Here is a 15,096-nt window from a genome sequence, read left to right as displayed (position 1 = left end):
GTGAATCCTGTCAAACATTTAAGGAAGTAGTAATACCAAGTTCACATAAACTCAGGAAAAAAAGATGAGGAAATTTTTCTCAAGTCACTTTATGAAACCAATGTAATCATGATACCAAAACCTAACAAAGACAATGTTATGAAAAAGGTACATATATTCATCATAGAACATATGTGCAAAAACTCTAAACAAAATATTAGCAAACAGAATCAAACAAATATAAAGGACAACACATCATGATCAAGTGGTATTTCTCACAGGAATGCAAGATAAATTCAACATTCAAAACAATGGGACTCAACACGTTATGATAAGGAAGGGGAAAATTCAGACAGGCATTAACTAGTAGGACAGTGGTTACCTGGTAGGAAATCCTGATTTAAACTACTTCTGAAAGATGCTCAAATTTCATGACAGTGATTGAAAAAGGAAAATATAACTTACCTGGATCAGGGGAATGGTTGTTTTGGGGACAACCAGGGGGAGATGGGGCAGCCGGAGTGGTTGCTCTAGAAACAGCAGTTTGCGATACATCCTGTTGACTTTCCCACCGGCCCTATTAAGGACAAAATCAGGAATTTTGATTCGTATCAATTAACAAAAAAATCTAAAGATACTGAAGAGAAATCTGTTACACATTACTAAAGCTTTATTCTTGTTATAAGACATGATAAATCTTATTACCTAAGTACTCTTCCTCTTCTTTATAGAATTGCTCTCCCTAATAATACCACCTCACGTCTGGGTATCCCCTATGATTAGTGATGTTGAGCATCTTTTCATGCGCTTATTGGCCACTCATATATTTGTATATTGGAGAAATGTTTGTTCATGTTTTCTGCCCATTTTGTCCAAATGGCTAAACACTTGCCTAAGGCAGGACTGAAGCCAAATGCAGAATGAACTTCTAGGATAAAGATACAGTCTGAAGTTTTGTTTTTTTAAAAAAAGCATTTCTATTTTATTAAAAATTTTAGGTGTCAAAATTCAAAAGGTTGACAGTATAGTACAGGAATAGCAACTTCTCATGCTGTCGGTGGTTTTCCTGTACCTGCAGTCGCTCCACTGCACACTTGTGAACACTGGTGTTCACTCCCCGATGGGCTAGGGACGGGGCAAGGTGGTCACGTCTGCCAATGCAAAGACCTGTGCCAGCGACGGTGCACCTTCCTCCCTCACAGCAGCTGTTGAAGGTAGAGACTTACCTTCTTTGCGTCCCCTAGACTTGAGGACTTGGTCAATCTGTGAGATGATGCAATGTCATTGACAAAATCACATGAACTAAATAAACCTTGCTTTACTGCTTACTACAATTTACAGCCTCCTAATAATCTTTCTCCTATATCATGCTGCTTCTCACAAAACAGGGATTTAGTAAGACATTCCTCTTGAAATCCTCCCTTCCGCTCTGCTCCTTAGGCCCTCTCTGCTCTTGTGCCTCAAGATACCCTCTTTCACTTCAGATTCTCGACGGAAGCCTAGGAACAACTCTAGTACAGTCAGGCATCTTCTCCTCCGTCACATACCATTCATGAAAGTAAAAACTCTAGAACAGCATATTACCAAGCCATTCATTTTTTTTAACAGATATTAAAGATGAGTTGCAGTTAAGCCTAAACCAAGTAGTCACAAGGTGCCAATAATGGTAGTCTCCGAATTAACAAGTCTGACTGTACTTTCAATTTGTCTTGTAAATTCCCATTAAAGAGATTTCACTGCATAATACAAAAACAATGCCTACCAGCTGATGGATTAGTTTACCTGTCTAGAGCTTGAGCCATAAAAATGGTGACAGCACCAAAACACTCTGAACATCAGTCCCATCTGGTAAAGAAATAAACCCCAACCCATACTACCAGTATAAAAACCAGTAATGAAGATGAGACATAACTCTTTTAAATGCTGTACGTTCTCTTTTGGTCTTCTGATAATCACTCTGACTTCTTTTTCACCAGAGTTTAAAAAATGGTATTTTATATTAGTTTAAGCCAGTACTCCACAGAAGAGTGACCCTGACGATCAACTTGAGTCTTCATTAGTAATCACCTGCAAAGTAAGTTCTTTGCTGCTCCTGAAGGTGGATGGGGGAAGAAAGCCCTCTTAGGTTGCCAACATGTACTGGAAACCTATCTGCTTTTAGCAGCAACCTAAGTACTGATCATAAAATCGATAAGCCCTAAGTGATCTGGATCCTGTTTATCTTACAGAAGCCCATTTTCCCCAGGAACTCTCTCAGCACTTGATATTTTAACGCATGGTATGATGCTCAACAGTAGGAAGCTAGGAAGCAAGAGAGACATGAAGAGATGATGAGGGAAATGAACTATGAACATGTCACTGTAGGAGCATTTGTGTTACTATGAATCACACACTGATTTACATACTTTAATGTTTCATTAACTTTTTTGCATTTAAATTTAATTATCTGTCTGGGAAGCTGCAGCTTTGTGTACTCTGGGACGTCACCATCAGGTGACGGGACAATGAAGTCAACACTCTACTGAGCTCAGAGGAAGAAAAGTCTCACGCTTTCTTTACAGGGTTTAAGCTCATGCAAGGTTGTTCTGAAGACAACATACTTAATTTCAGAATAAATCTGTTTTCATACTTTACATTTTTCTTCCTGGTTTGGCAGCTGACATAGTGGGACTCTGTCCCTTAGGAAAACTAAGCAGCAGATTTGGAGTCAGCACCTCAGCCATTTGGTGTGGCCCAGTGACAAATACTGTAGGTGTCACCTCTTCCCCAAGGCACACTCAGGGCTCTGCTAGCTTCCCGGGTAATTTTTACCAGCTGGAACTCCCACACCCAATGTTACTCCCAAATCTGAATGGAGGCAGTAACTCTTACTATCTCATATATTCAAATATCTCAAGTGAAAACATTTGAAAGGATGCACACAGTACTTACACAGAGCCTCAGCCATATCGTTAGCCCCATCAGAGAACGAAAAACGGGGACTCATTTCATCCATCTCCCTTAACCACCATCTTAACCTTGAGGAATCTCACAGTCTCGCTAACCAGAGACGGGGACACAGAGTGTCTCAAATCGCTCTGGGACAGAACAGGCTCTGCTTCCAAGGGAACAACAAATTTGGATGATAAACTGGTATAACACTCCTCCCTCCTCTTTCTGATACCTGCAGATCTCTGGAGAAACACTCCACTGAAATCATTCACTATATTCTTTCTCTCTGGCTGTACATGTCCATTCTCTTGCCAGGAGTGGAATCTGTGGTCTGGGGTCTAGCAACACACACTGCCACCCAGGGACAAGGCAATTAGTGTCTTTCCAATACATTTCACATGCTTGGCTGGTCCAGGGTTATTCTCCCTTTACTGAAATGTTGGGGAAGAAAAAAGGAAGCATCCCAGTTAAAGGTACTTCAGAGGGAGATCAACTCAGGACAATGAATAAAAAGGACTTGGCCAGACACCAGGCCTTTCTGCTTTCTTATGAGCTCAGCTCTCAAAGTCAAAGAGTATGGCATTTTTCTTTTTAAACTTCTACCACAGTAATCCACGCTCCACTACTGAAATCTGGAAAGATCAATCTGTGATGTTTCTGACATTTTTCATGTCTATCAACCTTCAGAATCAGCCACAATGGGACTTCCCTGGTGGCGCAGTGGTTAAGAATCTGTCTGCCAATGCAGGGAAGATCTGGGAAGATCGCACATGCCATGGAGCAACTAAGCCCGTGCACCACAACTACTGTGCCCGCACTGTAGAGCCCACGAGCCACAACTACTGAGCCCATGAGCCGCAACTACTGAGCCCACGAGCCACAACTACTGAAGCCCCCGAGCCACAACTACTGAAGCCCCCGCGCCTAGAGCCCGTGCTCGGCAAAGAGAAGCCACTGCAATGAGAAGCCTGCACACCGCAACTAGAGAAAGCCCTCTAGGTGGTCACAAAGCACCGAGCTGATCTCCCTGTGCTATGCGGCTTCTTCCCACTAGCTAGCTATTTTACATTTGGTAGTGTATATGTAAGTCCATGCCATTCTCTCACGTTGTCCTAGCTTACCCTCCCCGCTCCCCATGTCTTTTTTTTTTTTTTTTTTTGTGGTACGTGGGTCTCTCACTGTTGTGGCCTCTCCCGCTGCAGAGCACAGGCTCTGGACGCGCAGGCTCAGTGGCCATGGCTCACGGGCCTAGCCGCTCCACGGCATGTGGGATCTTCCCAGACCAGGGCACGAACCTGCGTCCCCTGCATCGGCAGGCAGACTCCCAACCACTGCGCCACCAGGGAAGCCCCCCTCCCCCCATGTCTTTAAGTCCATTCTCTATGTCCATCTGCGTCTTTATCCCTGTCCTGCCCGTAGGTTCTTCAGAACTTTTTTTTTTTTTAGATTCCATATATGTGTGTTAGCATATGGTATTTGTTTTTCTCTTTCTGACTTACTTCACTCTGTATGACTGACTCTAGGTCCATCCACCTCACTACAAATAACTCAATTTCGTTTCTTTTTATGGCTGACTAGTATTCCATCGTATATATGTGCCACATCTTCTTTATCCATTCATCTGTCGATGGACACTATGCTTAAAGGCAAAACCCAACAGAGAAAAACACAGCACGCTCTCAGCTGGCTTGAAGACCTGATCGGTCCCCCTTGGGCACCTCCTGTTTTCCTGTTACTGCTCTCCAGACAGACACAAATGCTCTGGGTATTCCGTCAAGGGGTCTGGTTTTGATCAGGAAAGTGACAAAGAGGTAAACAAAGAGAAGCACCAGTGACATTCCAGGTCCAAAGGTGGCTTCTCGTGCAGCTAAAGAAGAGGTGACTCATATCTGGTACCAGCCTTAACTAGTGCCACACTACATAACTGCAGTTTTCAGGAAGGTGATGGGGCCAAAACACACAATTCAGTTTTGTTAACTGAATATTCATCCAGGCTTTTGGCTATTTTTAATTGCACCATAAACTCCAATCAGAAGCTGACAAACATCTTACTAACTTATTTAAAAATATATAATTCCATTTAAAATGTCTTTAAGTAAGACCAGTATTTTCTGTTGACAGAGTTCCATGGATTGCAAAAGATCTCAAGGCACAGCCACTGTTTAAATGGAAAAATAATCTGCTGAAATTAATTCTGCACCTAAATGTGAGTCTAATCTGGTAGACTGGTCACAAAAAGTTTGCTAAGCTTTCATTATACCTATACAAAAACTGCCTTACAATAATGATGAAATAGCCAGTAACAGTAAATAACAACATCACTGCAATTAGGAATATTTTATATTCTTAATTGAAAAGCTTTTCAAGAGTGATTTCTTTTAGGCCATAAGGTGAAATTAAAAGTTAAGAGTAGTTAATAAAATTCAATTTATCTTTTTAAGATCAATTAGCTCATCAGTTGCATCTTGGTGGAGCTCAGTAAACAATTCCAACTTTAATATGTAGCGAGCATCAATAAATAAGGCCATGCAAAATGTGGCTGGCCGAATTCCAAGTATTATAGGCCAAAGTGTGACACTGTTTTAGTACCTTACCACTTGCTCTCACCTCCCCAAGAGCCCTAATCCTATCACACTCTCTGCTCCTGCCTCCCGGACACACCTTTTAGTGTTACTTCTCTCCCGACTGAGTAATCTTTGCCATGACATTAACTGAAAATTAGTAGGGAAAGGCAGACTTGAACTTACTCCGTGGCCTCTCCCTGCTTCTAAACCTGGATGTTCTGATATTAGGTGGGGAGGACACGGCAGATTCTCTGGTCTGTGACTCTGATTTCATAATCAAGAAAGAGGGATAGACACATAGATAATGGAACAGAGAACCCAGAAACAGGCCCACACGAGTTTGAAAGGTAGATGTAACTGTGATTATAATTTTCATTTTTTTTTAAATACAGTTTCTAGCATTTTAAGCATCGATTCCAGGTTAAAATTATATTTCCGACTCAACTTCCCTGTATGTTAAATACTTTCACGCAAGGAAGCCAGGATGGTCCCACTGAGCAAAGTTCTGTGGCGTTGAAGGAAGGCCCGAGGCACTTTTGCTCTCTTCTTTGCTTCTCTCCCCCGTCCCATGCTTGAAAAAAGTACAGCTTAAAAGTTCTCATTTACTGTATCATTTGCTTAACTAATAAATTAACTCCTACTCTTCACATTCCAGAGCGTTCTATATTCCATCAGATGCCTTTGTTCCTGGTCTCTTCTGACAGATATTTTCATAGCCCAGGTAACAAGGAACATTTGAGAGGAACTGTATATACCGATTACCAAAGTTATTTTTACCAAAGGGTAGGAGCCAAAAACTTAGTACAGTGTCAAATTTAGTCGTCTTATAAAAACTACATTTAAAAATGCATTCTTATTCTCAAGGTAAAAGCAAGCATGTTTTAGGATAGTAGGATAATACTTGTATCCCACTCATTAGGAAAAACCTAATGGATTAATTACCTCTCCCTGGATCTCTGAAAACTGCAGAATGAAGGAAGTCTCCAAAAGAAAAGAAGAAAAACAACATGAGTCTTTGAGATTTTCCAGAACAATTTCTTTAGTAATCTCTCCTTGAGGATTTTGCACGAAAATTATTACAGATAAAGCAACTAAAGACCTTCTCAAACCACTACTTACTAGAGAATAAAATCTTCTGCTAAAAAGGGTAGAGAATAAAAATTTTTAATTTTAATTTTTTTCAATAGGTAATTTGTTCCCATGATCCAAAAAACAAGTAATATAAAAAGGCACACAGTGAGAAGCCTCCTACCTCAGGTGCCCACATGCTTCTACTCTCTCCCCAGGCAGGTAAGTAATGGTATCTGTTTATCATATATCCTTATAGGGTTTCCTGTGTCTATGTGAGCAAATCCATAAACAGTCACATGCACCTCTCTGTTTCCCTCCTTTTATAAGTCAAATGGTAGCATACTGTGCTGCACTGCATTTTTAATCCCTAAGTATATCCTGGTGATCTTCCACATTAGTACCTGGAGGGGTTCCTAATTATTTTTCACAGCTGTATAGTATCCCATTTACTTATGTGTGTGCACGTGTGCACACTCACAGGGAGAAAATAGATTTAACCAGACCAAACCAATGGACATTTAGCTTGTTTCCAATCTTCTGCCATTATAAACAATGTGGCAATGGGCACCCTCATACATATGTCATCTCATATGTCTATGAGCACGGCTGCTGTGTAAAGGGGTTTAATAGGACTTGGATAATTTGTATGTCAACTAGTTTAAACACTACCCTGAGGAAGTCTATTATGCACAGCATTATAACAATTTTGAATTCAAAGCAATGCCATATTTGACGATGTTTTTCATTGTTTCGTTTAAAAGACCAAAGGGAGGAATCTCTGTTCCTTGCTGCTATTGGTGGAGGGAAATGTTTCTTTTCTCGCTAGTAAGAAAATACAATTTAAAAAATATTTATTTTCCTTAATCTTTTTTAAGAGGCCCTGCTTTAAATGATAAAACTACTGAGGGCCCCGCACCCGCAAAAGGGGGAACCACTTTGTGCTCCCTGCTGAAGTGAGCCTGGAATCAAATCCTCTTTGATGAGTGTTCTTATCACTGTTTCCTAGCATCAGTTATGATCCTCTGTCACCTGAATTTCCATACTCGTTAAACAGGTCCATCCATTAAATCTTAGAACAGTTTTCCTCTACCTCTCCCCTAGTGAAAAGCAAAAGGTCTCTGATTTTGGTATGTGGACATTCATAAAACCTACTGATCTGGACACAAGCAGGAAGTCAAGTGATGCCCATGGTGACAGTGATGGAGTGGATGGAATCCCAGCCATACCTGGTAACCATTCAGGGTCCATGGGGGCCAACAGTTCACAAGAAGATAAAATAATAGCTCCACAGCTGAACTGGGAGCACGTTAGTAATGGGGAGCTGGCCTTTCTGTTTTCCCTGACAAGAACTCCACTGCCCGTCAGAGGCTGGGGACTGCTGTGGTTGCGCAGGGGTGAGAGACGCCAAGTTTTGAGGAAGACTGCAAACTGCTGCAACAGGAGAAAAGCGTCCTTCACTGTTTGGAGGCATCTGACGAAAACTGAAAATACATGCTGAAATAGAGCGGACACAGCCAGATCCTTGCTGCTGGGACGGCACCAGGACACCAGTAAAATCTCAGAGGGTAGAATTTCCTCATCTTCTCTAAGTTATACAGGGGCCCCAGGACATCAAGATGACTGAAAAAGGAAAGGTCCTGGTAGAGTAACAAAAAAATGTGTAATTTATTTACTCATTTAATATATGCCCCACTGGGACTTCCCTGGCGGTCCAGTGGTTAGGACTCTGCGCTTCCACTGCAGGGGGCATGGGTTCGATCCCTAGTCAGGAAACTAAGATCCTGCAAGCTGCACAGCACGTCCAAAAAAAAAACCCAAACAAAAAACAAAACAGGGCTTCCCTGGTGGCGCAGTGGTTGAGGGTCCGCCTGCCGGTGCAGAGGACACGGGTTCGTGCCCCGGTCCAGGAAGATCCCACATGCCGCGGAGCGGCTGGGCCCGTGAGCCATGGCCGCTGAGCCTGCGCGTCCGGAGCCTGTGCTCCGCAACGGGAGAGGCCACAACAGTGAGAGGCCCGTGTACCGCAAAAAACAAACAAAAAAACGCCCCAAAACACATTTTGCTTACTTCTCCCCTATCCTCCACAGAAGAGACTGCCCTGGGAAAGGCCTCCAATAAACTCTTCACTCTCACGCCCAAAATAGTCTTTTCAGCCCTCATTTCGGTCTCTGAGGAATCTGGAAGGAGCTCCTAAACCGCCTTTCTCCGGCACCAGTTTCCAAGCCGCCCTCCTGCACCTCCCCGCCTCTTTGAGGACTCCGGTCCGTTGTGGCCCTGGCCGGCTTCCCCTCCTGCACAGGCCTGAAAGTATCACCATCACGCCCGCACAGCCTCGCCTCTGTGCTCAAATCCCTCATGCTGTTCCAACCAGGTCCTGAGCTCCCCAATCTGTCTTCAGCTCAGGTTTCCAGACCCCTGAACTGGCAGACATAACCTTTTGTCCAAAATTGACCTCAATCATTTTCTTCCCCAAACCTGCGCCTGCAACATTCACCTCTCTGCACTGTCACCCAGAGCCCAAGCCACCCTGTCTCCCCTGGGCTCCACCTTATTCTTCATGTCGCCGAGCTCTAGAGCTTCCATCTCCTGAGCACGTCCTGAATCTCTCCCTCCCCCTCCCCGCTGCTGAGACCTCTACCCCACCTGCTGTCCCCACCCTCACTTGTGCATTGGTAACTGTACACATTTCTACTATGTACATTATTCTAACGTAATTTTATACACCACAGCCAGGAACATGAGTGGGGTTTAGGTAGACTGTTTAAAAAGACTCCTTCAAGGGACCCAGCTCCCCAGCTACTCCTAGGCACATCTATAGGAACTTCTGAAATAAGGCCCCTTTCTCTGGGCTCTACCCCACACTGCACCCTCTCTGCTTTACTCATGCTCTTTCCTCCTTCCACACTTCTGTTCACACTCTTGCTTCAACCCCTTCCCTGCCTTGGGTGGACCTTATTCTCTTTCAGCATTAAGCTTATTGGGGGCGGGGAGTTCCCCCTCTCTGTAGCCTCTCTTGGTCCCTGAATAATACCTATAAAAGTGCCCACTCCCTCCTCTGGGCTCCTACTCTACCTAGGCATACTTCTATTACAGCATCTGTGTTCCTTTATTCTGTTTATTTGGTGTAGATGAAACAATAATTCTTTTTCAAGCAGATACTACTGTTTTCTATTATTTTCTTCATTTAAACATAAGGAAACTAGGGTGAGAGAGAAAAGCTGAAGAAATTTTGGCTACTTTTTTTCAAGGAATTCATGATACAGGATTTGGGTTAGATGGATTTCAAAAAAACACAGAAAGTCATGGTTTTTTCTTATATTTTCCTTAAAATACTTGAGTTATTTATAATTAATAATGACACAATTTTCCATAAACTCTGCTTTGTTTAGCTAATCACAACTATGCTATGATTATCAAGAGCTAATCATACCTGTCAGTGGACCCGTATCAAGGAGTACTAAACCTTAGCACACTTTCAGACGCATGGTAGGTGGTCAGTGAACTGATGAGCTGGAGAGCAAGTTATTTGCCTATAAACACTGAGATATATATTTTTAAGATTTAGATTACTGGTAGTTTTCCTGAAATAATAGGATATATATACATAGATACATATCTATGTATTACTTCAGGTAAACTCCTAGTAACCTAGATCTTAAAAATGAGTCTAATCGTTCATCAACTTCATTGCCTTTTCCTTAATTTTTCTTTTCCCCCTCCTTTTTGCGGTACGCGGGCCTCTCACTGTTGTGGCCTCTCCCGTTGCGGAGCACAGGCTCCGGACGTGCAGGCTCAGCGGCCATGGCTCACGGGCCCAGCCGCTCCGTGGCATGTGGGATTTTCCCGGACCGGGGCACGAACCCACGTCCCCTGCATCGGCAGGCGGACTCTCAGACACTGCGCCACCAGGGAAGCCCTTTCTTAAGTTTTTATAAGGAAAATTTCAAACCTATACAAAGATAGATTGTAGAATATTTAACAAGAATAGAAAGAATAGTGTAAGAATAGTGTAATGAATACCACTCAGCTTTGATAATGATTAAATAGCCAATCTTCTTTTATCTGTATCTTCTTTTACTGTGACACAACTTCCTCATGTCAGACCATTTCATATGACACTTTTGGCCTCCTCAAGGGTGAAGATATCGACACAGAAAACACTGCCTGCAGCTGGCAGCACCAACATCTAACGAGGTCCCTCAAAAAACGGCAGGCACAAAACTGTGTCATGTGACATCCAGTTACAATTTCAAGTGTGAGCCCTTTAAGTACATGAAAATGAATTGTCTATGCTTAAAACTCTGTTATATTGGGGAAAGCTATATTAACAAGCAAGTAAATACATTCCAGCTAACAAAATTTCTGTTGGCTTATTTTTCTTTCTTCTAACAAATAATATTAACTTTTAGACATGATCTTATTCCTCACATATTTTCAATCATTTCATCAATATTTTACTATTAAAAATCTGACATGAAGTTCCTTTTCTGACACAAACAGGAAGAATATTTTCAACAGAAGAACTTAAGCAACTAAATTGTTTTTTAACCCTTAGGAAGTAGAGTAATAATAAGGTCTCGGTAACATTATTTTAACTGGCAGATAAAAAGAAATGAACTCAACGCTCTCCAATAAATTTCACACAGTATAGAAAACTGGGAGAAAATTTGGCACGCAAAACTAGCGTGTGATATTTGAGAAGAGGAAAGCTGGAATGGGAAACGGGTTAAGGCTGATAGAAAATAGTTACAAACACTCACCTTGTTGCTACCTAGACTGTAGGATGGAATAAGATCCTGTCGGCTGCCAGACAGCTAAACAAGAAATAAAGAGGGGGATTAGTCCTTCATGTGCAAAAGTACATAGATCTATGGTCCTGGAAATACAAGACTTTGAAAACTGAAGCAACAGAATGTTGAAGTTGGATGGTATCAGACAGGCTGTCAAGACCAAAGTTACAAACTAGACTAGTGGCCTTTGGGACACTGTCAGGTGCAGTTTTTTTTAAAAAAATTGAATTAACATTTTTTAAGATGGGAGGTTTGTATAACATCAGATATCCAGTGTACACTGAGGCAACAGCTGGCTGGGCCCGAGTAAGAGACGCTTCATTTGTTTATCCCCTTCTATTGAAAGGATACCAGGTTACTGGTTACCTTACCCTGTCCTAATCGGACGACTCCTTTCTCTGGGTATTGTAGCAAATGTATACACGCAAACTATTTATTTTAAACCATAGGATTCTAAATACCAAATCTCTGCACATACCAGTGCATTTTAGTAGATCATTTTCTGAAGGAATGAGAAGATATTTACGCTGAGTTAAAGTGGTATTTTTTACTGCCTGAGAATGTTCCTAATCTTTCTGTCTGAGATCATCAGTGACGTCACTCAGTCTCGCGGGGCCACATGGGCCCTCCAGCCTGAGACCCGTCCTGCCTCTCACTGGGGCCTCTCCAACACCAAGGCTAAGGGTCAGCTGCTCTTTATTTCAATGCTTGTACCATGGTTTTTCTGGGTAACAAGTTCAGACGAAGGTGTACTATCTCTCATATTCATATCTTTATCAAAAGTAAGGAAAGCAGAGATAAATCACAGTTTATAAACCTAGTCCAGACTTCTCCTCAATTTATAAGTAATTCAGTTTGGCCTAGAAAATTCAAACAGTTCCCCTAGGCACTCGGCTAGTTTTGCTTTAGTACAACAAACACTCACCTAACAGAGTCAGTGTGCCAGGCACTGGCGACATGAAGATAAAGGAGAAACATTACAGAGGGACTCATATGGGAACTTTCCCTGTAAAATTAGGAAGGGCAGTGACAGAGGGGTGCACCGATGCTTCAGGGTAGAGAATGGGGACACTTAAATCAGTTCATAGAAGGAAATGATATCCGAGATGAGATTCAAAGGATGGGAAGGAGTTATCCAAGGAAAGAGGAGCGAAAGCAGAGCACAGAATGGGGTTCCAGGTACTCACTCTGTTCACATTTGGAGAGCTAATACTCCTCCTATTCAGCTTCCCTTTTCCTGTCAACTGTTCCTTCACTGCAACTTCCTGTCAGTCAGAGAAAATACAGACGAAAAATACACATGAGAGACACACTTCCAAAGTAACAGTATCTTAAAGCAGGCTGAGCTATGGACACATTCCTAGTTCTTTAAAGGACAGCTGTTACTTCACACGACAGAATGACTCAATTGCCATCACTGTGGAATACTCAAAGTTAATTCAACAGCTGACAGGTTACCTGGATCATTCTTTTCTGTATCTACTGATGGCCCCCTTGAAGCTGGCCAGAAGTCAGTCCCAAGAGAAAGGTTATTAAAAGCAGACCATTCTCTTTTATTTTTCATTCGTATTTTTGGTTAAAAAAAAAAGTCTCAACACTGTCACATAAAATGGAGCTCAGGGTTTCTCTGAGGCTTAGGTTTACGGCTGGCGCTTCTGTTTTCCCTTCTAGAGATCCACTCCGAGGCTGTGGAGGCAAAGAAGGGCACAGCACTCTACCTTCTGTGACATTATGACCCAGTATCAAGGAATTTCTAAGATACTTAGCCACCAAGAGTTACATATTTTCTTCCACTACTTCCAAATGGCCACTAGATACCATTTAGGGTCTTGGAAAAAGTAACTTTCCAGTAGTGTCTGTAACTTCAAAGACTTACCCAGCAAGTTTAATCTAAGTTAATATGCTCCACTTAGAGGCTTCAAACGTTTAGATGTAACAACAATGTGACTTGTGGAAAGTCAAACCCAGAGTCAGGCTGGGCTGGCACCATGGCCACCAGCTCTGTCGGCTGACCTGGCGAAGTCGATCTAACGTGAGAAGGTTCTCCACTGCCAGCACGCTCCTGAGGTATTTCTCAATATATGCCTCCGAGTCAGCAGAAGCCGTGTTTTCAACATTAGCCGCCATTCTTGCTAATGCTTCTCGTTCCTCTACTCCCTGGGCATCCTGGAGAATGGAAAATTGTATATTAAAATTAAGTACCTTGCAGAAGAAAATGTTACAAAAGCTTCCTGATTATACAAATACACACAAGAGTACTGAACGAACAAATGGGATGTATTCCAAATTCCATTTTAAAGTCAGCTTTCGGAACTCAAAATGCATTTTCCCACAGAAATCATGGTATAAATGGTGGTTCGGTTCACTTGAAAGGCTGGTTAAACACAGAGCAGCTGAAACACAGCACATTTTCAACAAAACTGTTCTCTCCTACATTTCCATTGCAAACAAAGGCATTCCTGGTTAGAAAGGATTTGGTGGGCTAGCTGGAAATCTAACCACAATAGTACTTCCTGAACATATCTTGGGGGGCCAGAGGGAGGACTGAGGAGCTGGGGTAACAGCTGGATATGTGTGGGATCCAAACAACTCCTGCAGGAGACAGACACAGGTATGGAGGCTAAGAATGGAAAGAAGGGCTGGGTTCCAACCCTTTTGCTAAGCAGCCTCCCACAGACTACATATTCCAAGTGTGGTCTCAATCCCCAACTCTGCAGTGGCAGAGGCCGAAGGCTGGAAGCTGACCAAGAAGAGAAGTAACTAAGCAAATTCTCACTCACCCAGCTCCCTGGACATAACTGGTCCAGGCATATAAATGGGATGTTTGCAAGTCAGGGAGGGACTTTGTTAATGTAGTCAGGTATCTCAAACTCATGTGGCTCATAACAAAGTACTCTTCTCAGGAAAAATGAGATACTTTTTTTACTGGTGAATTTGTTATAGTAACGTCAAAGACTACAAAATATATATCCGCATGCCACTGCATCTTAAGATACCATCGACTTTAAGAAAAGACATATACCACTAAGGAGGGAAAAAAACTCTGCCAATTAACTTTAAGATATCATCAATTATAAGACACATTCTAACTTCAAAAATATTTTTTTAAATTTACATAAGCCTTACGGGCTTCCCTGGTGGCACAGTGGTTAAGAACCTGCCTGCCAATGCAGGGGACACGGGTTCGAGCCCTGGTCCGGGAAGATCCCACATGCCGCAGAGCAACTAAGCCCGTGCACCACAACTACTGAGTCTGCGATCTAGAGCCCGCGAGCCACAACTACTGAGCCCACGTGCCATAACTACTGAAGCCCGTGCGCCTAGAGCCCATGCTCCAACGAGAGAAGCCACCACAACAAGCAGCCCGCACACTGCAATCAAGAGTAGCCCCCGCTCACCGCAACTAGAGAAAGCCTGCGTGCAGCAGCGAAGACCCAAGGCAGCCAAAAATAAATAAATAAAATAAATGAATTTATTTTAAAAAATTTACATAAGCCTTAGAATGGATAAAATATGGAAAAATTCAGAAGACAGCTTAAGTTCACAAAACTTTTGTCTCCTACAGTAATTCGTTTGGGCCCCGGAATCATCCTCATTTTACAAATGAGGAAAGAGGAAGGTCGCATAATTAGCAAAAGAAGCAAGACTAGAATTAGGTCTCCTGACTCCTGATAGAGTATTCTTTTAACCACTGAATATCCTGATTTTCTAAGAAAGAGGATACCTGAGTTTTAAAGAAATGTATATATTATATATCCATG

The 15,096-nt window shown here is 42.4% G+C and overlaps 1 protein-coding gene across 5 annotated transcripts in view; it reads right to left on the bottom strand.

Moving 5' to 3' along the window:
- Positions 1-15,096, bottom strand: part of KIF13B (kinesin family member 13B) — a 187,433-nt gene that overhangs the window by 34,873 nt on the left and 137,464 nt on the right. For 4 of the 5 annotated variants that reach the window (XM_079925896.1, XM_079925897.1, XM_079925898.1 and 1 more), the window contains 5 exons: positions 13,349-13,501; positions 12,523-12,600; positions 11,306-11,359; positions 6,417-6,455; positions 445-556 (listed from right to left, as the gene is read on the bottom strand). In XM_079925896.1, coding sequence (XP_079782022.1) covers positions 445-556; positions 6,417-6,455; positions 11,306-11,359; positions 12,523-12,600; positions 13,349-13,501 — 436 coding nt within the window. The remainder of the gene's footprint in view (positions 1-444; positions 557-6,416; positions 6,456-11,305; positions 11,360-12,522; positions 12,601-13,348; positions 13,502-15,096) is intronic. The other variant, XM_079925899.1, reaches the window with a different exon arrangement.

Source organism: Stenella coeruleoalba, assembly GCF_951394435.1.
Source record: "Stenella coeruleoalba genome assembly, chromosome: 7".
Taxonomy (NCBI): Eukaryota; Metazoa; Chordata; class Mammalia; order Artiodactyla; family Delphinidae; genus Stenella; species Stenella coeruleoalba.
Note: the sequence above shows the minus strand (reverse complement) of the source record. Positions and strands in the feature narration are given on the sequence as shown.